The following is a 27,690-nucleotide window of genomic DNA, read 5'->3' on the forward strand; positions in this document are numbered from 1 at the left end:
TCAACAATGTTTTCTCGTCAGAAATGTTTTAAAACTGGAGTGTATCGCACTAGTGGTTCTGTGGATAATTGGAAATTCAGGTGAATAACGAGAATTGATATAGTTTTTCACGGAAATTCTGTAAAACAAATACACTGGCCTGTACAATTAAACTTACAAAATGTGCAGCAAAAGTAATCTATATAAGTGATTGATTTATCTTTATATTACCGAAATAACTGTAAATGTTGAAAAACATAGAATAATCTCAAGACCAACAATTGAAATCTCGATGAACATTTCAAATGGTCCTATCTGCATTGATCGATTCTCTCCATCGACTTTCTCTTTCGTCAATAACTCAGCTGCAAAACATTTCCCTGTTGTATTTGACATTTTGGACGCTAGATAAGAACCTCCTTTATCGAACTATGTGGTAGAATTAGCGTGAATTCTGTTTGCATAGCAGTGGTTATGAAAAGAGAAAGTCGATGAAGAGAATCGATCAAAGCAGATAGGACCATTTGAAATGTTCATCGAGAAATGGCCCTAACTCCAATTGGTAAACAAACCTGGTAAGGCCATTTTCTCGCGAACCCAAACCTTCATTCGCAAACCTAAATCACAATCGGGTAGAAGAGAATTTCCTCTACCTTTTTATTATGTTGGTTTGCCTTTGCGGACTTCGGTTCGCGAGAAAATGGCCTTACAAGGTTTGTTTACAAAATGGAGTTAAGGCCATTTCAATGGTTGGTCTTGATCTGTAACCGAAGTCTGATTAGCAGAAATCGGATATTTTTCACCGAACTTCTGTAAACAACTTGAGAAGGCAACTTGTCAAAACTGAAATTTAAACCAACAGTTTGCGTGTACATGTAAAAAGGAATAATTTCATGCATAATTCACATATTCAAGACGAAGGAATGGTCAGAATATTGTGTGAGTATCATAACACAGTTGTTTAAATCACGATTTACTTATAAATATTTCTTTAAGCCAACAATTATCACCTTCAGCACTATAACGGAAAGTGGAACAACTAAGCTCCAAACTGTTTTGCATTGCACGTAAAAAAACTGTTTTTTAGATAATTACAGATTTTTCGGTAACTGAAACAAATCACCGAACTAATTTCCGATCGTTTAGCTATAGAGATTTCTGCAAAATTTTACAGATTTCCTAGGTAATCATGACATTTAACCACAGAAAACAATATGAATGAAGAAAAGAGACCTACTGCTGTCATGATTACCTGGGATTTGTCAAACGAAAATATAATTGGTCCATGCACCGAAGAATGTATTTCCACAGACAAACAGACATAACACTCAAAAGTTGTTCAAAGACCAAGCATTTAACGGTCAATTTAAAAGTATCTCAGTTGGTAGTACCATAGAGGTAACTCTAAGACTAGTAGATCCCGAAGAAACGAGCTCTACTTTTTGGCTCAGCTCTGGTACTATCTTCGGTCCCAAGCTAATCGATTCACCCCTCGAAACATAGGAAATTCCAATAACCCCTCATTTTATCTGTCAAACTTTCATAGCGAATCAAAACAAACATTGTGTAGTACTAGAATTTCGACAAGAATGGGGTACGTTAATCGTTTGCTTGGGACCAATAGGCTAGTCAAGTAGTGAGCCAATTTCAAATCGATAGTTTCATATTGATTGTTGGTAGTACCAACAATCAATACGAAACTAACGATTTTAAATTGGCTCACCACTTTAGTAGCCTATTGGTCCCAAGCAAACGATTAACGTACCCTATTCTAGTTGAAATTCTATTATTACACTATGTTTGTTTTGATTCGCTATGAAAGTTTGACAGATAACATCAGGGGTGTGTGGATTCATGCAGAACATGCAGGGGTGAGTGAAATAGCTTGGGACTGCTTGGGACCGTTGTTCTGGTACTGAGTGAGCCAAAAATAATAATGATTTTCTTCGGGACCCAGTGGTCTTAGAGTTACCTCTATGGTAGTACTGCCACCTGTGGCGTGTATAGTCAATTCCCTTGCGTTTGACGTTTACACACTACCGCCATCTGTTCAGCGTACTACTCACCACAGTGTACTCAACAGATGGCGGTAATATTTTAGCGACGATGTTTTACAATGAGAAATATTCAGTGTGTTATGTCTGTTTGTCTGTGGTATTTCTGTTACTTATAATACCGTTTTCCATCTATAATTAAAATAGAGTGGATAAATTATCAATAGATTACGTGAATAATTCATAAATTATTTATAATTTTAACTTCCACACATCAATAAAAAAAAATATTATACGGTAGAGCTAGGAATGTATTGTATAGGGAAGGATTTACGTTTATGGAGGCCCAGTGCCACAATATTTGAGGACTGAATGCATGATGATGATTCATGATATAGGTTACCCACCCATTGTAGCACGAAAACTATGTCCGACAGCTGAGGGCTATCCTTACTGTTTTACTTGATCAAGCTTAAAAACGAGTCATCTAACAGGAGAATGCCCCAATTAATAGGCGGAAGAGCCTAGGGAAGAGCCCACAATTTAACCACGAAATGTTGACAACAAAGAGCTGTGCACCGCCGCCACGGATGATTTTGAGTTGGCGCGCTGCCGTTAAAAATTTTAATACGCCGACAATGATTTCAAATTTCAGATTAATTTATATAAATTTTAGAAGAAGTATTTCTTGCTAACTGGAACAAATTGTAAAATAAAACAAGCATGTTAAACTTTAAGACGCATGAATTAAATCTTTAATTGATGGAAAAAGAGCCTAGAACCACAATGGTAATTATTAAAAACGTTCCAGAAGCCAGGGGTATACTACCATAGAGGTGGCTCTAAGACTAGAAGGTCCCGAAATAACGTGCTCAACTTTTGGCTCAGCTCTGGGTCTCTCTTCGGTCCCAAGCTAATCGATTCACCCCTCGAAACATAGGAATATCCACTAACCCTTCATTTTATCTGTCAAACTTTCATAGCGAATCAATTGTGTAGTACTAGAATTTCGACTAGAATGGGGTACGTTATTCATTTGCTTGGGACCAATAGGCTAGTCAAGTAGTGAGCCAATTGAAAATCGTTAGTTTCGTATTGATTGTTGATACTACAGCTGTCACACTTCCTACATTTTGGTTAAATCCAACATTTTTTAGGTTCTTGTTTAATAAGATTCGACGTTTTGGTTCAGAATCTTATTCTGAATCAATGGGAAAATTAACAGGTTGTTTAGATGTTCCATTTTCATGCTGGTTTCAAACGCGTGTTCAGTAACAGCCCTTCTGCAGGGAATCCAAAGGGAAGTTGCCTGATTATAATATTAGCCTAAACTTTTCATGTAACACATAAAACCATATAACTCAAATGATATGAGGATCCACAAAAAAGTAAGAGGTTGTATCCAAGACACGACCGTAGATTTGACGTAGGATTACGAAGGTAGTTTTGATGTCACAGCAAAAGAATAGAAAATATTTAATTGATTTTTTTCGTTATCAATGAAAAAGTTCGATAGGTTGAAAATCGGAAGCAGTTTGAGAGTTCTGTTTTTGAGGTGCTCTGTCGGTGTCCAGGTAGCCAATCCTGGACGATATGTCTTGGATACAACCCAACAAACATTGAAAGTTTAATAAGAGCTTATTCAGGCAAAAACAAGCTTCTTCAGCTAAAAAATAGCTTATTCAGCTGTTAAGCAACTCAAATTGTTTGTTGGGAAGCTCTTACTTGAAGTCTTTAGTTAACTCTTTTATCAGTCATTTGTGGTCCTGAAAAGGACCGATGGGTTGAAAACTTGGATCCAGTTTAAAACAATGCTGTGCAATTCTTTCTTCGAGTTCTTGGAGATGATAGCGGTGCTCATGCCTTGCACCTGGATTGATTGGTGAACAGTTTGGTGACCACTTGTCGTGATGGTTGAGTAATGCTGAGCTATTAAGGTGTTTTACACAGATAAGGCTGGCGTTGTTTGCAACTTCTTCCTCCTTCTTCGGCGAATGGACCACCGTTGAAGGGATGAACTAGCTAGCTACCCTGGCTAAAAATCTCTATAATAAAGAAAAAGAAAAACGAATGGACCACTCAGTGGGCTGCAGCTCACGCTTGCGGGCAGCCTCTCGGTGTACTGGAGAACAATCTACAACGCCACGCGGCGAAAGCACTGCTGCTACTGCTTCTGACGACCGACCACACACCACCACACACGGTGATTTAATACGCACCGTTCAGTGAGACCAGGTGGAATTCAATTTTGAAATCTGTGGTAGGGAAAGTGCTGTTTGCAGGAAATCGGTGATAATTTTGATCACCATTGCAACTGTTGGACATTTGTGCAATTTTGAATAGTGACCTATTGAAAATTAATAATAATTAATATTCAAATAAGCAGATTCGTAGCAAAATTTCTAATCGATTGGCTTGTTTAGAAATAAAATCCATCCGCTATTGACAGAGTTATAGGGTAAACGCTCCTATAGTTGCGGTACGTTAGAAGCGTTAGGTTCCTATAGTTGTGTATGGAGACTCCGTACACAACTATAGGAACCTAACGCTTCTAACGTACTGCAACTATAGGAGCGTTTCCCCTATGTGGTCAAAACCTGACCACTTCTCGTTATGCGGTCAATTTTGGTTTTTTGAAATTGCACCACCAATATGTTGCCGAAAGATGTGCATGAGAAAATAGAACATGTTACTTTAAGCTTTAGTCGACGGTCTATTGGATCCAGCCCAAAAGTATTCCTTTCTGAGATTACGAGTATATTATGCTAATGAATGATTCTACGAAAGGTATTCTGCCATTTCTTCCTTCTAAACCCATCTACTCTCATCCTTCTCCATCCTTTTGCAGTAAATCTTCATAATCTTCATCATTCTTTTTTTTCTATTTACTCGTGCATCACACGACAGTAAATCCTAAAAAACTTCAGAGAATAATTCCATGGGCATATTGAAAAGAATATACAGTTAACTCTCCACAACTCGATATCCACTAGCTCGATATTGAGCTATACTGCCCATAAAAGCATAACTGTCCCATATGAATAGGAAATCAAGCAAAAATGGGACAATTATGCGAGTATCGGCAGTATAGAACCATAGTAAAAAGAATTTCATGGCTACTGTGATAGCGATTTTATATGTGATTGGTATTTTATAACTCGATGTTTAGTTCTATGACTCGACGGTCCCTTCAATATCGAGTTATAGAAAGTTCACTTTAGATGATTCTAAGCAAAACTTCAAGTCACTTCTGAGTCTTTATGGAATGAAGGTTTAGTGAATTGTTCGAAGAATCATTGAAAAATCAACTAGAATCTTAATATGAGTTCCATGTTTTTTTGAAGAGTTCTGCATGGAATTTCTGAACTGTTATAAAGATAATATCAAAGGAATCGTAGAAGTAATCATACACAGAACAAAATCGAGATTTAATGGTTATGCAAACATCCCTGCATGCAAACATTCATGCTTGTAAACTTCATTTTCACGAGAACTAGCAACTTGCAGGAAATGTTGCTTACAAAGATGAATGATTGCATACAATATTTGGAATAGTTCATGAAATGTCTCATAAATTTATACGATTTGTTGAAAAATCTAAAGATCATTCCAAAGATATCATGTAAAGAGTTCTGAGCGAATGTTCAGGGTTGTTGAAATATAAGAATATTTTCTAATATAACGGACGCAGAAACAAATTCAAAATTCAGGAAAAATGCTGATGTCTGAGTAATGACCCATTTAACATAGTGATCCCTTCGGTTCAATCGCATTCTGTTTTATGTTTTTGTCGGGACTCAACGCGACCTACGGAGCTTTGGTAATGCGCAAATGCGTTCTGAGCTTATGTAGCTTTTGGAATTTAGTCGAACGCGAAATCTTAGAATCTCTATAGTAGTAGAATATTTAGGGAAGAAACCAAAATTAATCAACTTGCCAACATAGACTATCACATTTATTTTGGTGGCACTCTGCTAATTATCTTAGTTTAGATATTTTATACTTAAACAGATTTACTGATTCAATCGAAGTACTACGCTTACGTATCCTTTGACTCGTTAATACGTTTATTCTATTTTTCCATGTGCACTTTTAACTTTTCTCGGCTGTCGTATTTAACGTGGTCTATGGAGCTTACGGGGTTCACAGTTCCATACTGATTCAATCGGATTACTACGCGGATATATCTTTTGCCTCGTTAATACGCACAGTATTTTTTTCCAATACCATCTTGAAACAATATACAAGAACAAGTGTTCAACATAGACTAGTCCTTCTGCAGTATTTTCGAAAGATAGAACTAAAATTTACTCACATGGGTCATGTTTTGAAAACTAAGCTATCACGCAGCTCCAGCATGACACCGTAAAAAAGTGGCCCTGATGAAATAATTCATTATCTTTCTAAAAATTACTGGGAAAATCGCTTACGAATGGTGAAGGTTTTGGGAATGCCTAATTTTGAGCTTTAATGACACAGTTCTCAATCTAGCGTAGTTAAGCCCCAAACGGAATCTTATCATTACTGATGGAATCTAAATTTATTTACCTTTCCGTACATACCGTAAGATTTGATAAAGAGAAACAAATTGTTGAGATATTTTGAAAAATCTAACACTGCTTCTTGACGCCAAACTTGGCCTACAGATTCTAACTCGACCTATCGCATTGGAACGTCATTGAAACGCCAATGAATTCACTTCGGCCTATCGAAAGAAGTTAAAAATTGATTCGGTTGGAGCGCTTCATTTGTTTTTGAGAATATTGGGTGCAAACATTCATATCATGCGTTATTATTGACTTCGTTCGGTAGCATTTGAACTAAAGTATCGTACCAAAAGCATAATTTACCTGTTAACGACGAAATCATGGATCTATTTGATGTTTTCTGCTTGATAGGCCCAAAATGGGCGCTTAGGCCGAAGTAGTTCTCTACCCTATTCACAGTAATTTGCATTGTAATTTTAGAGAAAAACCTTTAACCTATTTGCATTTGTATAATCATTCAACTGAAGGAAAGGCGCAAACCAATTTGCTTATTGAAAAATTCGCTAAACATATGATTTGGCAAAACACTATCAAGCATTTTTGAGATTTTTGTTTGTTTAAATTTGTATTTATTCTACTCAAAACATTAACGGTTTCAAAATGCCACATCTTCTTAATAAGTCGTCAATATTAATGTTAATTAAAGGTGAATATTCAAAATTATATCGGTATCACAAAAAATGTCAGATAAATTTGGGGCTTGACATATATGTTACGTGATCTGATCCCAAAATATCGTGCAATGATACTTTAAATTGTAAAGAATTTCAAAGTTTCAAAGGTTGTTTTAAATAACTTTTAATAATTTAACATTATATTGTAAGTGAACTAAATGGCGGTCCGAAATCATGCAAATAAAAAAAATTAAAGGGTTGTGTCCTAGACACGACCGTAGTATGACGTAGAACCACACAAAATTGATGTTTTTCATGCATTTTTGACTATTATACTGTTTAGAGAACAGCCCAGCAACAGTGACTGCAACCCTATAGCCAACACCCAGATTGAATAGTAGGCTTCATTGTTTCGACGTTCGTGTATGGTAATGAGAATATCGCGTTGGGAGCACGAGATATATTCTCTTCGAAGATCCGCTGCCGGCTTTAAGCCGCAGTGGTGAATATTTAGGTAGGAGCACTGAACGATAAGAGAGGATCTCTCTGTCGATAACAGCCGATGGAAAACATCGCCTGCTATCGACCGGGATCATACAATTACCAGTAGTTTAGGATATTCAGTGTTAGTTCGATAACCAATCGAGATAGAAGGACGGGATGATCCTTAGTGTAATTTGTGTAATGATTGTATAGATGTTAGTTTGTTCTGTAATAAAATATACTTTGTGAGTCCGTTGTTTTGAACCTACGTCGCGTGTGTGATTTTGTGAAGAAGAAAGAAGTTTTGTGTGTCTGGTTGCTATATTCTTCCCAACCTGCTTCAAATCCCTAAAACCAAGGACCACGGGATAGCAATTACACCGTCAAATCCACCATCCATGATTCTGCGAGTGTCGGGAATAAAGAACCGTACAGCCTACATCCATCGAAGGTAATCAGCTCAGCGTTCCTGACATTTTGGTCCTTCGAACCGGATGGAATTGGATATTATTCGGAAGACACGTCCAAACAACCATCGCATTGAAGAGCAAAGAGGATCGCCATTACGAAGTAAGGACAATCACTTCTCGCGGACAATCACCTTCGCGGCCATTCTTCACGCGGACAATTAGCCTCGCAGCCATCCTACTCACGGACAATCAACTTCGCAGCCATCACAAAACAACGACGTAGCGTGGCTTCGGTCTGGACATCGTTGAACCACAGTTTTCGGTCAAGTTAGTTGAACCATTACTATATGTCCTGCCGAAGCAGGGAATTTCTCAGCACTAACACTCATTACATGGTACTACGGGCTTTTGAACCGGTGAACAACAACGACTAGTGGAATAACATGGTCGTTTATCCACCTGCAACAGAGCATTCTTGCATGATAGTGCGTTCGAACAGCGATCAGAGCAACACCCGTCCTACCATCTCAGCAGGACCACTGAACCAGCGCAGCAGAGTTTTGCCCAGAGCCAAACCGGTTGATGCTACCCTCCGGAAGACAACGCAATCGATTGGTTTTCGATTCGAGATCACCATCAGTCATTCATCATCAATTGCGACATTGAATGTTGCGATTGCAGTTTGTATACCAACCTTCGCATGCCTCCATCCACGAGCAAAGGTTAGCTAAGGGACACACAGAAAGAAGAAGGGGCTCAAGTTATGTCTGCCTTGGTGAGTCAATAGAATAGTATATGTCACCGAAGATGGACGACGGAAATACACAATTTTAATTATACATTACATCCTCTTCACATCATTGTGCTGGCAATCCCTGAGCTCGTTAATGAGCACAAACCTGTTCGTACTAGAACAAAGCTGACTTGAATGGTGTTAGAAAGTTCGATCGATTTGGATTTTGCTTTGAATTTTGGTGCTGCTGTTGGTACTCCAGGTTAGTTACCACAGTATATGGCCAGTCGAGGCCTTAATATCTGGATACTACATACAAACTTTTCCTCTTAATGGATCCTTCCGCTTGATTCCTCTGACTTGGAGCGCTTACGTTGACGTAGAATTGGACTTGTAAAATACGAAACGTTTTTGGATTCTGGTGTCGTTATTTCTCTGGGTGAGTGATAGCAGTATATGCCCAGCCGAGGCCAGGAATTTTGGAATACTACAAACAAGTTCTCTCCCCCTCTTCCTCCAACCGTTTGATGAACTCAAGTGATACGATATTGCTGTGCCGTTGCGAGGTGATTCGGTGTTCTGGTAGTCATTCGATCTACAGTAACGATTGTGGGACTACAATTCCTTATGTCAGGTCAGTAAGCAGCAGTATATGCCAGCCGAAGCCTTGGATTCTCGGATCACTACAACGTCATTCTTTTCGTTTACCGGTTAAATAACATCTACGCACCATGCCGCCCAAGCAACAGCAAAAGCCGTCTACCTGGAAATTGCTGACAACAAGGTTGGAAGACATCCAAGCATCATTCGATGACATCTGTACGTTCATCAAGGGTTATAATGAACAAACTACTCTAACTGATGTAAACATCCGCCTGTCAAGGCTAGATGATTTGTGGGAAAGATATGGGAACACCTTGGTGGAAATTAAATCACATGATGAGTACGACGCTGAAGATGAAGAGGTTGATTTCGATGAGGAGAGGCGAGTTTACAGTGACCGTTACTATACATCCAAATCCTTCTTGATGGACAAGGCTTGTGCCCTACAGCCTCCAACGGTTTTAGAGCAATCCACCCGAGTGAGCGATGTACCGGTGCATGGTGCATTGGATCATGTACGTCTACCCCAGATCAGCTTACAAACCTTCAATGGAGACATTGATCAGTGGCTCAGCTTTCGGGATCTTTTCACTTCGCTCATTCATTGGAAAACGGACTTGTCAGAAGTAGAAAAGTTCCACTACCTGAAGGGCTGCTTGCAAGGAGAGCCGAAGAACCTAATCGACCCATTGGAAATCACCCGGAACAACTACCAAGTTGCTTGGAACACTTTGCAGCAGCGTTACAACAACAACAAACAACTCAAAAAGCGACAGGTTCAAGCTCTATTCAACCTGCCCTCGCTTACCAGGGAATCTGTAGGGGATCTACACATTCTTGTGGATGGATTTGAGAGAGCAGTCCAAACGCTCGATCAGATCGTAGAACAAGCAAACTACAAGGACTTGTTATTGATAAACCTTCTCACTTCTCGGTTGGATCCCGTAACTCGCCGCAGTTGGGAAGAATTCTCGTCAACAAAGGACGAGGACTCTCTGAAGGATTTATTGGAATTCCTTCAACGTAGGATCCGGGTCTTGGAATCTCTACCACCAAAAACGGTGGAAACAAAGGGAACTCATCAATCACAGCAGACGATTAAGCAGAAACTCTCTTCGGTCAAGTCTAGTTTCAGCACGATGCAAACGTCTGGGGGACGATGCGTGGCGTGCAACGAGAACCATTTCCTCTACCAATGTTCTGCTTTTCAACGAATGGCTGTGAATGATAAGGATGCACTGCTGAAAACCCATTCATTGTGCAGAAATTGCTTTCGACCTGGTCATCAGGCAAGAGATTGCCAATCAAGATTTTCTTGTCGGAATTGCAAGGGTCGTCATCATACTCTGGTGTGTTTTAAATCGAGAAGGGAAAGGTCAACAAAAGTCGCAGCAGTTGCTGGGGGCAACAATCCTTCCAATTCCGAAGAATCTGACGAAACCTACGAAGACAATGAAGCATCTGGTTCTACCTCCCCCCAAGTGGCTAATGTGGCAGCCACTGACATCACGGTTTCTGGTTCGACCCAGCTCTACACTTCCCAAGTTCTATTGGCTACAGCAGTCGTCATCGTGGAAGATGACGAAGGTGGACGGTTCCCTGCTCGTGCTCTACTCGATTCAGGATCAGAAAGCAACTTTGTTTCTGAACGGCTGAGTCAGCGGATGAAGGTATTCCGAGAAAAGGTGGATATTTCGGTCCTTGGAATAGGAAAGGCTGCAACAAAGGTCAAGCACAGGCTACAGGCGATGGTACGTTCCCGAGTTTCTCCATTCTCGCAAACGATGAACTTCTTGGTACTACCCAAGGTTACGAAGATTCTACCTACAGCATCATTCAAAACGGATGGTTGGGCAATACCTTCTGAGATTCAGCTAGCTGATCCCGCCTTCTTTGAATCGAAGGTTGTTGATATGGTGCTTGGCATCGAGTCGTTTTTCGAGTTCTTCGAGACCGGTCGGAGAATTTCTCTGGGAGGACGACTTCCTACACTCAATGAGTCTGTTTTTGGATGGGTTGTCAGCGGCGGCATATCACATCCAACAGAAGGTTTGCGCATCAACTGCCATACTTCAGCAACCAAAGATCTAGAGGTACTGGTTGCACGGTTCTGGGCCAGCGAAGAAATCGGATCATCCAAGGTGCTTTCAGCTGAGGATCAACGCTGCGAAGCAATATTCCAACAAACGGTTCAACGAGATTCGGATGGACGATACTCTGTCGCGTTACCGAAAATTGAAGATGGTCTTGCACGATTAGGCAAATCATGGGAAGTAGCTTACCGGAGACTTCAGGGGACCGAACGAAGGTTAGCGCGGGATGAACGTCTACGAAATCAATATCACCAATTTATGACGGAATACATCACATTAGGACACATGCGAGAGGTAAACGATACCCAGGAAGGATTGGCTAAGAGATGTTACTTGCCTCATCACCCTGTGATAAAAGAAGCCAGCACTACTACCAAGGTTCGGGTTGTTTTCGACGCGTCCTGTAAGACATCGTCCGGTGTATCCCTCAATGATATTTTGCTAGCAGGACCGGTGATACAGGAAGATCTAAGGGCTATCATTCTTCGTTGCTGTACCAAGCAGATAATGTTTGTTTCAGACGTTGAGAAAATGTTCAGGCAAATTCTTATCCTTGGATTAGACAGATTCCTTCAATGCATTCTTTGGCGTGCCAGCCCTCTAGACGAAGTCCGAGTGTTCGAGTTGAATACTGTCACTTACGGTACTAAACCAGCACCATTCTTAGCCACCAGAGCTTTGAAGCAGCTGACGATAGATGAGAAGGACAGATACCCACTGGCTGCAAGAGCAGCAAGCGAAGATGTATACATGGATGATGTCATCACAGGAGCGGATACTCTGGAAGAGGCTTGTATTCTACGCAAACAGCTGGACGAGATGATGTCTAAAGGCGGGTTCCAACTAAGAAAGTGGGCGTCCAATTGTCCAAAGGTGTTGGAAGGTATTCCCGAGGATAATCTGGCCATTCGGGAGGGCGGAGGTATTGATCTGGATCCTGATTCGTCGGTGAAAACTCTTGGTTTAACGTGGATGCCTGTCACGGATCAGTTCAAGTTCTATTTCAACATTCCAGTACTATCAGAAGAATTCCAACTCACCAAGCGCCAAATACTGTCGGTGATAGCTATGCTGTTCGACCCGTTGGGACTTCTCGGCGCTGCAGTGACTACAGCAAAGATTTTCATGCAGCAACTGTGGACAATACGGGACGAAAATGGTCGAACTTTGGAATGGGACCAGCCCCTACCTTCGACGGTGGGTGAGCAATGGATGAAGTATCATGAGCAACTCCCTCTACTGAATTCAATTCGGATCGATCGATGCGTCATCATCCCCAAGGCGGTCTCTGTTGAAATTCACTGTTTCTCCGATGCTTCATCGAAGGCTTTTGGATGTTGCCTATACTTGAGAAGTCAGGATTCAGAGGGAAGGATAAAGGTTCGTTTGCTGTCATCGAAATCCAAGGTAGCACCGTTGAAAGTCCAGAGCACACCGAGACTGGAGCTGTGTGGAGCGGTTTTGGCAGTCCAACTGTTCGAAAAGGTTCAAGAGTCTATCAGGATTCAGTCAACAGCGTATTTTTGGACGGATTCCAGCTGTGTCTGGCGATGGATACAGGCTTCTCCGACAACATGGACCACATTTGTTGCGAACCGAATAGCCAAGATCCAATCCATTACTGATCCAGTTCAGTGGCAGCATGTTCCGGGCGTTGAAAACCCTGCTGATTTGATATCCAGGGGAATAATGCCGAATAGTATTTCTGAAAATAATTTCTGGTGGCACGGACCAGACTGGCTGCGACAATCATCTGACAATTGGCCAAAGGGTATGGATGCACCATCAAATTTGGATTCAGAAAAGGAGCGAAAGCGAACCGTTCTATCCTGTACGGTTTCTCCATTTGCTGAATTCAACGAAATGTACCTTTCCAAATTCTCATCGTATGCTGATTTAGTTCGTCACACTGCGTACTGGCTACGGTTCATACGACTATTACAAACGGCCCCAGATCAGCGAAGTTGTGGAGATTTTTTGTCGACTGCAGAACTCAAGAAGGCCGAACTAACCATAATCCGTCGAGTCCAAAAGGAAGTGTTCATTGAAGAATGGAAGGCATTGTTGAAAAGCGAATCAGTACCACGAAAGTCTGCGCTGAAGTGGTTCAATCCATACATTTCAGCTGACCAGATCATCAGGATTGGAGGAAGGTTGAGGCACTCCGGCGAAGCTGAGGATACAAAACACCCTATCGTTTTACCTGCACGCCACGTACTCACCAGGATGATTGTGAAACAGTACCATGAGCGATTGTTACACGCAGGTCCACAATTGCTATTGAGCACGATTCGTCTCAAATTTTGGCCTCTAGGAGGGAGAAATATTGCCAGATTAACTGTTCACCATTGTATGAAGTGCTTCCGGTCGAAGCCGTCACCCGTACAGCAGTTCATGGGAGAGTTGCCAGCCCCACGTGTCACAATATCTCGACCGTTTTCTAAAACCGGAGTGGATTACTTCGGGCCGCTCTACGTGAGATCTGCTCCTCGTCGGCCTGCAGTCAAATCATACGTAGCCATCTTTGTTTGTCTAGCCACGAAGGCTGTTCATTTGGAACTGGTAACTGATTTATCGACAGATCGATTTCTCCATGCCTTGCGACGGTTCATAGGACGCAGAGGTCGCTGTTCTGATATTTATTCGGATAACGGAACGAATTTCGTTGGAGCACGGAATCAGATGCAGGATTTTCTGAAGCTCCTTAAAAATCGAAGTCATCACGACAGGGTCTCCAAGGAATGTGCAGAGGAAGGTATGCAGTGGCATTTTAATCCACCAAGTGCCCCGCATTTTGGCGGATTGTGGGAGGCAGCTGTACGATCTGCCAAAAATCATCTGTTGAAGATCCTCGGTGAAAATCCAACCTCATCAGAAGACCTGAACACCTTGCTCGTTCAAGTGGAGGCCTGTCTTAATTCTCGTCCACTCACAGCTATTTCGGATGATCCTACGGATTTGGAGGCTTTAACACCTGCCCATTTTTTGGTTGGATCGTCGCTTCAAGGTTTCCCCGAACCAGATCTGTCAGATATTCCGATTAATAGGCTTAACCGTTGGCAATTGATGCAAAGAACCTTACAGGATTTCTGGAAGAGATGGCGCAGAGAGTATCTTTGCCAACTGCAGGGAAGAATGAAGAGATGGAAACCACCTGTCTCGATTGATGTTGGCAGATTAGTAGTCATCAAGGACGAAAACCAACCACCTATGCGATGGAAAATGGGTCGAATTCTAGAAACTCATCCCGGAACAGATAATGTTGTCAGGGTTGTGACAGTTAAAACCGCTACCGGCAACCTCAAACGGCCAGTGGAAAAAATTTGCCTTTTACCACTACTCGATCACAACGATGATATCGATCCTACCAATGAGTAAGCTGCTCTTAAGTCAATTTGTACCCGTTCCTGTTTCCCTTTCCCGTCGAAGAGGATGTTTCTTTTCTTTGCAGAAATCTTCAATTTCTGGGTGGGTGAGGATGTTTAGAGAACAGCCCAGCAACAGTGACTGCAACCCTATAGCCAACACCCAGATTGAATAGTAGGCTTCATTGTTTCGACGTTCGTGTATGGTAATGAGAATATCGCGTTGGGAGCACGAGATATATTCTCTTCGAAGATCCGCTGCCGGCTTTAAGACGCAGTGGTGAATATTTAGGTAGGAGCACTGAACGATAAGAGAGGATCTCTCTGTCGATAACAGCCGATGGAAAACATCGCCTGCTATCGACCGGGATCATACAATTACCAGTAGCTTAGGATATTCAGTGTTAGTTCGATAACCAATCGAGATAGAAGGACGGGATGATCCTTAGTGTAATTTGTGTAATGATTGTATAGATGTTAGTTTGTTCTGTAATAAAATATACTTTGTGAGTCCGTTGTTTTGAACCTACGTCGCGTGTGTGATTTTGTGAAGAAGAAAGAAGTTTTGTGTGTCTGGTTGCTATATTCTTCCCAACCTGCTTCAAATCCCTAAAACCAAGGACCACGGGATAGCAATTACACCGCCAAATCCACCATCCATGATTCTGCGAGTGTCGGGAATAAAGAACCGTACAGCCTACATCCATCGAAGGTAATCAGCTCAGCGTTCCTGACAATACTTTATCTTAAAATTTTCAAGTATTTCAATGTTTCGGTTATGGTTCACTCAAAACAATTTAAACATTTTTCTTGACAAATATTTTAATGTGAAATTCCTCATGATTTTCATTTGACCACACATAAACAGAATCCACTTAGAAGTACACATGAAATTTTTACGCAAATGAATAGTATGTGTGGTCACGCGTGTGGAACACATAAAAACTCCAGAACAAGATCCTTAGGATGATTCTAAACAGTCCATGACCCGGAATTCTGAGTTTCACCGCCTGGCTGGCCTTCAGCCTCTCGAAGAGCGACGAACGGAGACACCTGTCTGAGATCAGATCTTCAGATCATACGTGATATAGCACGTTAATTAAGTTAGACTCGTAGTTAGGTAGGTTATCAAATTTTTCAATTAAAACAAAACACACCCCCCAAGGAGTATTCTGTCAACTAGATGAAATACGCAAATACTAAATTAGAATATCCAATGAACAAAGATGAAGAGCCAGATAGGCTAATCAATTGAAATGTAAAATCAATGTGTACACCATAATCAACAGAAATAAACGAAATTTTACTACTACTACTTTTAGAGTCAGTTGTGTGTAATTCATCAACATAATATCATCGAATATGTCTTTCAAGCAAATTTTTTTTTCTCAAATTTGAAAGTTTTGGTTCGGGAAGAAATTTAGGGAAAAACTTCTGTTTTTACTAATAATTGTAGTTTGTTTAAAATTTATTTCCCGGAAAAAAGTGATCGTCAAAGTCCATGTCTTTTTCAGATTATTGTTGAGGGGGGGGGAGAGGTTGTTGTGAAGGGGGAGGAGGGGGTTTACAAATATTGCATTTTCTCATTCCTCATTGTGTCGCATTTCTCATTGTGGTCACGCCGTGATCCACCTTTAGCCACTGACTTGGTCCTGCTTGCTTGTGGTTTGTTAAAGATGTATTTCCCGGAAAAAAGTGATCGTCAAAGTCCATGTCTTATTCGGGTTATTGTTGAGGGGGGGGGGGGGGGGAGAGAGGTTGTTGAAGGGGGAGGGGCAGGTTGTTGAGGGAGAGGGAGAATTTGTTGTGAAGGGGGGGCAGGTTTACAAACATTACTTTTCCTCATTGTGCCGCATTCCTCATTTCACGCCGTGATCCACCTTTAGCCGCTGACTTAGTCCGAAGCGGGAATGAGCAGAGGCAGGAGAGCAGCGCTGATTTATATCTTTTCATGTTCAAGCAGAATGATGTGCAATCAAGTGGTATTCGTTTATGATGACTGGGTTTGGGAAAAAGGCTTATTTCATGAAAACAGTGATAAAATTATCATTTGTACATTTTCAATAGTTTAATTACAGAGAAAGTGGGAAAATATTTATTTCAGCAGGTTCGTAATGTAATATCCTTTCGATTGGCGTATTTGGATTTTAATTTCATCTATAAATGACAAAGTTACAAGCGTACAAAACCTAACACTCCTTCACCACACATATTTTTTGATTTGCACCCCAGTATAGTCGACAAAGACGTAGTTCTACGTCAAAAGAAATTTACTCCAGATTAGTGTCATAAGCATTGCCATTGTATACAACCAAAGTGAAATTAAAAATCATCAAAATATTATGTTAATAATATTTCAAACCTTTCTTTCCTTCGCAGAGTAACATTGAAGAAAATCTACTCTCTGATAGAAATTCCTCGATTCGACCAATCTAATGAAGTTGATCCGTTTGAAGCACAATCCAACAATGCAGAAGAACAACTGGATATCACTTGGCAAGAAAAAGTGTTCAGCAAGTATGAAATCGAATATTATAGTATCAGAGAGAATTGTACCACTGATCTGCAAAAAAGTTATCACCATACAATCAATGCATCCGAGTTTACTGAGCAAGAAAAAGGCGGGAAAATATTCTCCTACACTACAGCTGATAACTACGCTTTGGACGATGAGTTCAGTGTTGCAAAGCGAGCAGTCCAATCACGTAGCGAGCAGGAAGATTGCTTTGAAAACATGTTCATCATGGCTGATCTTGATACGGAGGTTGTACTGTTCACTCTTAAGTGGAACTCAAAGGAAAATATATTGCTCGTCTATCCTGATTTCAATTGTATGAGCATCAATCCTTACTACAAAGAAATTCAAGGTGACAGCCGACAAATGTATCATTTTGGAATAAAAAATCTCAGTTGTAAGCCAAAACATACGGGTTCGAAAGAAACTTTTCAAATTGATGCCACACTTATGGATAAGGTAGATTTGAGCCCTCAAATTACGCAATGATTTTTTTAATAAGCATATTATTTACAGCTAAACAGGTTAACATTACGTGAGGAATTGTCCAAAGATAAATTTGCCTATCCAGAGAACCACCAGCTTCAGTTTATGATGCTTTTGGAAATTCTGTCCGGAAGAAGTTTCTCGTACGACAATACACATGTACGATTCACGTTCGATCTACCGATAGAATCAAAGATAATCAATGGATTTATTGATGGTTGTACTCACAGTAGTAAGAAAACCAATGGGATGTGGCAATATTCACACTGCCACGAAGTTCTGCTCAAGATCCCAGAAAATCATGACATTGGTGGTGAGTATTCAGCAGTTTAACCCTTCGGGCGCCCATAAGGGAACCTTTAAAGTACACTCATTTTTATATATCCAGCATTCGACGCTCGGTAATGGTGGTCTACGCAGGTTTCAAAATGCAGTGTTTGCACTAGTTTTTGACACTTACTGGAGTTTTTACGTTTCCCTTCTCCCTTTCCGTTTCTTAGGAACAGTAAAAAACAACAGCGAACGCTGCATTTTAAACCCCGTGCAGGTCACCAATAAGGATGCAAGGATGGAAAACTGGATACCTTACTAGGTATTTGGGAGGTTGTATTTGGGTTTTTGGAAACGTGTTGGAGTGGTACCGAGCCAACGGAGTCAATTTTGTGCCAAAATATATGAACCCACCAAATTCACCGGAACTTCGCCCAACTTCGCAAATTTCCCAAAACTTTTAAAACAGAGCTGGAGTTGAAGAAGATTTGGATAAAAACATCAAAAACATTGGGAAAATTTGTTGTACAAAATTTGATGGGTGGAATGAAAAGTAAGGTGCGGGCATTCGGAATGGGAGACGAAATTGATTAAAACAAATATTGTAAATCATAACTCATTAGTAGTTTTTTCATTCTTTGAAAATTTCAAGAAAATCCGATAATCGGTTTAATTATGGTGAGTAAATATGTGTGTGTGCCATTTCTATCGAACACACAATTTAGTCTTCAGTGCACATTTGAGACCTTTATCGATGTAAAAGTTGATTTTCTTCCGCAAGTCTTCCGGGAATCCTGTTACGAAGAACGGTAGAACTTTTTCCTTCTTTTCCACCTTCGGTTCATCGCCGTTTTTAAGGATGGTGTAACGATTGTTCGCCAATAGCTCCTTCGATGTCAATTGAGCAATGGCGGTGTCCGATCGGGATCGTTTCCCGGCTGGAATAGCAGTCGCGTCAACACGTGGTGGTTTCCCATGCTGAGGACTTGCGATGCTTCAGCAAACAACGCGAAAAGGAGCGCGAACACTATCGCAACAAACTAGCGAACAACTCGAGAGAGCGAGTAAAAACCGAACTGTACTGCTTGACGGTCAAGCAGAGAATGCCTGCAGTCAAATTTTCTATGTTTCCCTTACTTAAGCATTTAGATAAGCATTATCTATAACATTAATTATTGAGTGGTACCGGCTCCCCGAGCAAAGTTAGAGATCACATTGAAATCAGAATTTGCTGTTATGATGTAACTTATTTTGAATCCCTCCCCTTGGCTAGTTTTTGCACCTTGCTGTTGGTGGGCGGGCTTAATTTCAAGCTTTATAGTGGAGTGTAGGAGACGGTAGGTTTATGGCCGGCGTTGCTGGCTCATGCCGCGATAGAATGGCGCCATGGGCAGGCAATGGGGATTACTAAGCTTCCCCTCTCTGATAAAGCACTCCATGAGAGAACCAAAGATCTAGTCTAGCAGTGATAGTATCACACTTGTTACTCCTTTGATTGAGAGCCGCATCGTAGTACGCTTACGTATAGGCACTGACGTTGGGTGTGTCCCGGCGGGTTTTGCCGCAAATCACTCTTATTTTATTTATTTTTACGCAGATAGATTTATTTGGGTTTGCAAGGGAATTATACTATTGAAATATTTCAGAAAGTGCCCAACGGTGCTCCTTCTATTTGCGTGACAAGCTTTCATTGTTGTTTTCATTGAAGTATTACTCAGGAAACAATGTTAAACATCATTTTTGTACATGGTATTGTAACTAATCTTATATGTGCTTCATTTTGATTTGGGATAAGTGTTTGAACTATGGCTCGGGATTTCCACTGTGGCGTGCTTCTATTGTGATATATCCATACGTAATTTTGTAGGACGACATAGTGGAAACGTGTGAGCGTAGTTGGAGCATATACCCTATATAATTTAAAATCAGCTAGGAAACTAACTTCAAAATGAAGCATTTTAGTCACTTGAAGGTGTCACCTGGGTACAAAAGTACTTGAAACACGTTTAATTTTATATTCAAGCTCTAGTGCGGGTACTTAATAAAGCATGGGCTATGATTGATTAGGTGAATGAACTTAAATAAGAAACCACCCCTCACCATCCCTCTCCAAAGGGGGAGTTTGGTAAAGAGAGATGAAAAAACCGATTTGTACCTTCCTTAAAAGGTGTCCTAGCTCGCTATTCTAATATCTATATACAATCTTCACACTGTCGTACTCTAACGGAAATATCAACTCTATGCTTTCATCTACTCCATCTATCGTATAAAAATTACCACTACAGTCTGTTATTTGAAATTAGCATCTTCAACTATGTAAATCGTTGAGTAATGCTAAAAACATATAGTCAAAGAACTTAGAAAGTCTAATGACATTAAGTAGATTAACAAAAGAATTAGGATGCGGGGGGTCCGCTTAGGGAGGCAACTAACCTTTAAAGTTTGTAGAATAAATCTTCCTATTTAGTCTTGAACTTCAATAAGAAAACGCAAGCAGACCAATAGCATTAAGCAGATTAACAGGGAGAGGAATAGTTTAGGAAATAAGTAAAAGTAGGGGTATGTGACAATTAATAACTTTTAAACTTTTGGAGGTATTGTATTCCCCTGAGTTTGTTGTACTCGATTACTATATTATTCTCTCAATACGCGAAATCTCTGATATATGCGGTTAAAGCATTTGAGTTAACTTATTTCTTAGTGTTCAAGTACTTACATTTGTAAACAGCAGTCAATGTTAATCTATGAGCTTACGGAGAAGTAATTCGCAATTCGGTAGAGCTTACCAAAAGTTTTTTTGAGCTTATGTAGCTTAGAATTTGTTCGGTACGGTCGCGAAATTTTTAAATAATTGATACGTGCGGTAAAATATCTAAATTGAAACAAAGCTCAATAGTAAAATAATATCTAGGGAGGAAACCAAAATTAATCAACTTGCCAACATAGGTTATCACTTTTATTTTGGTGGCACTCTTTAAATGATAATAAGCATTTTTTTCTCGCTTCGGTTGTCTCGCACGGCTTTCGGAATTCACGCGGTTTCCGGAACATACATAATTTAAATATTTCGTTTGAAACGGATTTACTTCTGATTCAAAGAAGAGCAGAACTCTCAGTAATGAATTCTAAATAACTCATTCAAATTTCAAACTATTTCCAGCTTACACATTCCATATCATTTTTTTTTATCTCAATCTAATCATAATCCCTTCCCATGGCGATCATGTAGCCTGCATGTGGCGAGTCAGCCATTACCCCTCCTTTACTATCGGCCTTGGATTGACTTGCACTCTTACTGCCCCACCCTGCGCTGCAAAATGAAAATGATAAATGAAATGATGTAACTCATTTTGAATACTCCATTTAATCTCATTTTGGTTGACTTAACGGCTAACACAGCAAAAATGAGAGCAACATTTTACACTGTTGAATCAAACGGCAAACTAATCCTGCTTTCAATGAAAACAAGTTGTGTTAAACAAAACAAATAAACAATAATCGTTAGTTCAACGACAGATAAACTTAAATCAAATTTTAAACAAGAAATTAAATGCAGAACTTCAAGTTAAGTTGCTTTGATTTAGAATGTCTTGACTGCATAATGAAAGCACAATATGAAATCAGACTTCTGTCGCGACAATTGAAATCAAAATGAGTTTTCATTACGATAGGAACTGCAAACTTTAATATCGATTTGCTTTCATTTTGTTAACCGACTTTGCTCGGGTCGTCTCTGTTCTTTCGATAGTCATAGCGAGCGAGCATGTGCTTGGTTGCCCTAGCAACACACAAATTATGTAATTGTCTATATTATCTATGTATGACTGGTTTGGCTGTCTTGCAATGAGCACTCATATATCTAGTTTTCACTGGAAATCCTATGTATGAGTGCTCCTTGCAAGACAGTCTATATTACATGATATAAGCCATAGTCTGTACGGGGTATAAAGAAGTTTACTCAACATAATTATATGAATATGTGTTACTTGGGTGATTACGATTTCTACCGATTTTCAATAGTTAACCATTTATAGTTGATCTTTAAACCAAACAAAACTTACATTCAAATTAAATAAAATGGTGTCATTAAAATATTCATAAATGACCTTGTTCAAAACCTGACAATTTTTCGCCACAGAATTATTTTCATTTGCACCCCAGTATTGTCCACAAACACGTAGTCCCACGTCAAAAAGTCCATTATGTTTTCGTCAATCATAAACTGCCTAAACTGGAACATAAAAGCTACCATTGGGCAACATGTCATCATCAATATTTTATTCGAAGCGAGTTTCAGCTAAATTACAATTTTATTTAGTTTTTACCTATACTATTTGAATCGATTTTATTTATAATTATGACTTAAAATCAAATGATTTGGCTGATTGAATTTGTCTGGCTAGAAACATCAAATGATATGATACCTGTAGTTTTTTTCTTTTTTTAGGAGCGCCTGGCTAAATGTCAGCTCGGGTATGACATTATAAATCATATCGTGTCATGTCATGGCATCGACATTATAAATCATGTCGAATCAATTAGTTTGTATTTCGAGTCAAGGACATTCTACAACGATGTTTAATTTTTAAATTGTCCGTTTTTTATGTTTTTCCAATAGTATTGAATATGTAAAGAATACATCAATTGTTTTTTACATCAATACTCGATGAACAAAAAGGTCCTATCTGCTTTGATCGATTCTCTTCATCGACTTTCTCTTCTGATAACCACTGCCATGCAAACAGATTTCGCACATTTTTTACCACATAGTTTGATAAAGGAGGTTCTTATCTAACGTCCAAAACGTCAAATACAACAGGGAAAGGTTTTGCAACTGAGTTATTTGCGAAAAAGTCGATGAAGAAAATCGATCGACCTTTTGAAATGTTTATCTATTATATTAATTATTTTCAATTTTATTTTGATTTTTCAAAAAAAAAAAAAGATTCACTTGGATAAATAACGATTTTTCATCTTTACAGATTCCGTTAAAATTTATTTTGAAGTCATTTCAATTGATAAGTGGAAACGAGAACGATTGCTTGGGTATTTTGTGCATAAGTATATACTGACTACAAATAACATAACCGATATTCTCTTCCAGAAATGCTTATATAACATTGCCTCTCCGAGCTCACATTTTAGAAGCATCCCTGGTGTGTTTAAAAGTTGCAAACAACCAAAATTTTTACGATAAATTGGAAGCATTTTTGGTTGGCGGACGAAGGGCAATAAATTTGAAGGAATTCTTTGGAGAGGTATGTATCGTTCATTGGGTTTCAAATATTAAACAATTATTTGTACTGTACTCTCTACATACAGAACGATGTGATGCTACTCAATCGATACGGAAGTCGTGCGGAGTTGGCAGGAGAACTGGATATCAGGTGTCAAATAGTTGAACAGCAGAAACCACAAATAGTTCAACTCACTGGTCACAACACGAAGAAACATGGTAAATTCCGAGCAAATGTGGTTACCATTGAAGAATTGCTATCGTCTTATCAGAAAGCTCGAGAAAGATTAGAGGAAGTCGTAGATCTGAAATATTGATAGACGACATTTGAAAATGTTATTCATCTTGTAAATAAATCTGATTTTAACCATTTAATTATTTTACTCACTGTCCGAAACGTTCATTTGCAGAACCACCCCATAGTTTCACATGTACGTACATAATACACTGTTGCCATTTTTGAGCAGACTTGTATTATATACCTAAATCCAACCCAGCAGTGTTGAGTGCGATGGTGTGGTGCGGTGTGATGCTAATATGACGGTTGTTCACAAAAAAAAGCAAAAGAAGATGAGAAAGTACTTTGTATAGATTCATCAATTTTTTTTTCCTGTATGAATGATATTAACAGATCGGGGCACATGAATAATTTGATTGTATTTCTTTGTAGGAGCGACTCTTTTCACCTCTCGTCTTACCTTTAATTCCATTTCTGGTTTTGCTTGCTTTTATTTATTCCTCGGAACTTGTAGCGCTGGTGACCGTTTTGATAAATAAAATAAGAAAGTTGTCGCTATAATTGGCTGTCACAACACGCAGTTGATGTGTAATTAAGCATTCTGAAACATTTTCTTGGTGTTTTCGGCTTTAATTCAAGGTCAGTCTGTAACATTTTGGGAGCATCCATTAGGTACGCCATGCTTTTAGAAGAAGGAGGGGAGGTTTACAATTAGTGTGTGTCAATAATGCATTACTTATAGGAAAAACGTGACGATAGGGGAGAGAGAGGATTAATTTTCCTTAAATTTCGCGTGCTCCCTTAGAGAAGCTGAGTTGGAATAATTTGTTTAGCATATATTTTAATAACATTTTCCCTTAACTCTGTCGGTAAAGGCGCAGCAATAAAGCAAGATCATACTGGTGGCGGCTGGGTTTGATACCACGTCTGGTTTAGGATGTTTTTTGGTTTCGAAAATGTATCGACTTTCCTGGGTAGAGAGTATGATTGTACTTACCACACAATATATACTATTTATTACAAGTTGATAAATGAACAAAGTCGATCGGATTCATGTCGATGTTGTCTATTTGTCAACTTGTCGCTCCCAACATAGTTTACCCATTTTTGGGTAGGTTCAGTTTTGACCGATCTGGGTGGATTCTACCCAAGTTTGGGTAGTTTTGAAATAGCGTGCATATCAGTCACAAGTCAAGTTCCTCAAAAATGAGTAAGCAAAGTTGGGATTGACAGGTGACAAATGTACAACATCGATCGGACTCAGGCTCGAACTCAGGTCATCTTGACACTCCCAAACACTTAGTTTTTTCTACCTAGCTCGGCTGTGCAAATCTCGGCAAAAAAAAAGTTTCACTGAGATCTCAGCAAAAGTGGCATTTGATTGTTGACTCTCGGATAATGTTTAGCAGAATCTCAGCAAACAAATGAAATGTAAAACTTTTATTGCCGGGATTCGTCGCACCGCCGAGCTCGGTAGAAAAAAAAACTAAGTGTGCAACTTTGTTTACTCATTTTTGAGTAGCTTCACTTTTGAAAGATATGAGTGGATCCTACTTAATATTTTTGTTATTTTGAAATAGCGTGTAGTAAGCATCAGACTTGTAATAAGCTACGTCGAAGACAGATTACAGGAAATTTGATGATTATCAATTTTACACAACACTCGTGGTAATTACAGTTAATCGTAACGTTCCGTGCCACGTGTTCAATCTGGTTTCTTTCGGTTTTGGGAAAGGTATTTTTTACCGGTTTCTAAGAACAGTGAACAGACGGCAAAATATGTCTACGCATATTACCCCGTGTTGTCTCCACGATTGGATTTGCATGAACTCCGCAGCAGAGAATTTAAGAGTGCATTTCAACCAGACTACTATCATCATCTGCTGCGTGGTAGTAGCCAGTGGTTTGAAAATTTTCTCAATTAAATCCGCTATATAAGCCATTCGGCGCAGACATTAGCAAAAATTTGCATTTATTATTCACGCATATGCCCAACAATACACCCACGATGGTACCTATCGCCGTGTAAATTCCCACATGAATTGTTTTATTTTTCTTCGCTCTTTATTTGCTTAGCATTTAAATCACATGCCGTGGATGTTATAAAGCCTACGAAGAGAACTATAGGTATAGCTGAGGGCGCGCAGGGAAGAGAATTTGATGGAACGTGCACGTCGTAAGTATACCTAACCTACTGCAGTAAACAAAAAAAAAAACTTCGGCAATAATCTTCCTAAGGGACAGAAATGCTTTTCTGATGAAAATGGTAACGGTTTTAAATTTTGCAGCATTATATTTTACTAGCACTAAAATGTATTCAGTATTTTTTTTAATTGTTTTCCTTTGTTATGACATTTACTTTGGAAATTAGTTCATATTCTATTCATGGAAGTTATACTTTTCATTCGTATAAAAAGTAAAACAAACCTTTAGTGGCAAAGAAACAAAAGAAAAAGAAAATGTAAAACACCTCACCTTTTCAGCAACGTTGCCACGTTTCAACGTGCGGTGGCCTGTTCTTATGTATACACGTTTTTATGAGGTCTATGTATCTCTGTCTCTAACCACCCATGCCTGTCAGTTTATGTGTGTGCATCTCGCTACTCCGGTATTCTCGCACTGTGAGGCCCGGCTATTACTACGCTTACTTTTTCTTAAGCGAACAAGAATAACGTTACTGGCAGCGCAATAAAATCGACCGAAGACGAGGAAATAGTCACTTGCCGGCTTAGACCTGCTTTTTGAGCTATTTTTCTCTGTCATCCATGAAATATAGTACCTATATGGAACAATATAACAAACAAAAAGCAAAGAAAATTAAGATCAAATGTTTTTCGAAATGTTTATCCGGCAGTCCTGATTCATTATTGATGTTTTTATTATTGTTTTACCTGAATTAAACAACCTATAGTAAGATCTGGCTCTTACATAAATATTCAAATATGTAATACCATATCGACTAGATTACTCGATATTCTGTAACTCGATACTTTCCATAACTCGATGAAATTTAAATTCCCTACAATTTTGCAAGCAATTGAGCTTAATGTGATCCGCTTAACTAAAAATGTTAAAAATAATTTCCAATTTCATAACAATATCATAAATTAAGCTAAACCTCAATACGCAATTAAATTATTAGGTTATACCTGTGGTTTTCAAACTAAAGAATACCATAAGAACCACTTATGAATTTTAGCCACAAGAAATCGGTATGAATTTCATTGATTTGATTTTTTTTTTTCTTTTTTATTATAGTCACTTAAGGGGAGGTTTACTTGGATTTTTTCAAAAAAATTGATTTTTTTTGCATAAAATGAAAGCTACAAGTGTGTAGAATATGTGGCCAAAAGGATTTTACGATCCGAAACATATTTAGCGAGTTATGGCGCTTTGAGTGAACCTTTGTCATGCGCGCTGAGGGACGCTACAAAAACTTTAAACGCGTTTTTCTCGAAACCATATTTTTTATAACAACTTAGAGCATAGGGCTTGAACAAATAATCCGATTTACAATCGGAAAATTGCACTTTGAAGGATACTACTTTTTGTTTGGCTTATACCTAAAATGAAAAAAAAAATGTTAGTTACTATTTTTTAAGCAAGGTCAAAGTGAAAAAAAGGGGTAAAAAAAGCACTAAATTTTCAAATGTCCATAATTTGGTCAATTTTTGTCGGATTTCGTTCTAGTTAGGTATCAACTTTAACCACAATAAAAAAATTTCATTTCAGTTCACCACCAGAGGGTGTGCACTCGAAGTTCTGCAGCAAAACCTGACTGACACTCCTCCACGCGAGCCGCCATTTTGTTTTTTTACCTTCAAAAAATTTCCAAGTATTCAGGAATAGTGGACAAATATAATTATCGAAACCGGAAGTTCGTATGTCTTTTCATTCTCCTGAAAAAAAAAATCCAAAGTTCAACTGTTTTTCAGCCAAATCCAAGTAAACCTCCCCTTAACACTCTTGGGTCATTCGTGACTTGTCCGGGGGTGAGATTTGAACTCGTGCCTTTGGCGTGAGAGGTATGACTGTTAACCACTACGCCGGGGTCGACCCCATTGATTTGCCTTACTAAAAAAATGTTGACAAAAAAATAATAAAACGGAAGCACACTAGAACTC

The 27,690-nt window shown here is 39.3% G+C and overlaps 1 protein-coding gene across 1 annotated transcript; it reads left to right on the forward strand.

Annotated features, from left to right (window-relative positions):
* On the forward strand, nt 1–23,645 carry Mks1 (Meckel syndrome, type 1). The gene is made up of 6 exons (XM_065238938.1): nt 1–80; nt 17,201–17,795; nt 17,853–18,135; nt 23,075–23,138; nt 23,197–23,350; nt 23,415–23,645. The coding sequence occupies exons 1-6, from the start codon at nt 7–9 to the stop codon at nt 23,643–23,645; spliced, it is 1,401 nt and encodes a 466-aa protein (XP_065095010.1). The 5' UTR covers nt 1–6.
* The last annotated feature ends 4,045 nt before the right edge of the window (nt 23,646–27,690 follow it).

Source organism: Ochlerotatus camptorhynchus, unplaced genomic scaffold (genome assembly GCF_037179485.1).
Source record: "Ochlerotatus camptorhynchus isolate MF236.1 unplaced genomic scaffold, CSIRO-AGI_Acam_v1.1 ptg001181l, whole genome shotgun sequence".
NCBI lineage: Eukaryota > Metazoa > Arthropoda > Insecta > Diptera > Culicidae > Ochlerotatus > Ochlerotatus camptorhynchus.

Coding starts and splice junctions, on each gene's coding strand:
- Mks1 (XM_065238938.1), top strand. CDS start 7: ATGTTTTCTCGTCAGAAATGTTTTAAAACTGGAGTGTATCGCACTAGT. Junction 23,139..23,196: donor AAACGAGAACGATTGCTTGG/GTATTTTGTGCA, acceptor ATTCTCTTCCAG/AAATGCTTATATAACATTGC. Junction 23,351..23,414: donor TGAAGGAATTCTTTGGAGAG/GTATGTATCGTT, acceptor CTCTACATACAG/AACGATGTGATGCTACTCAA.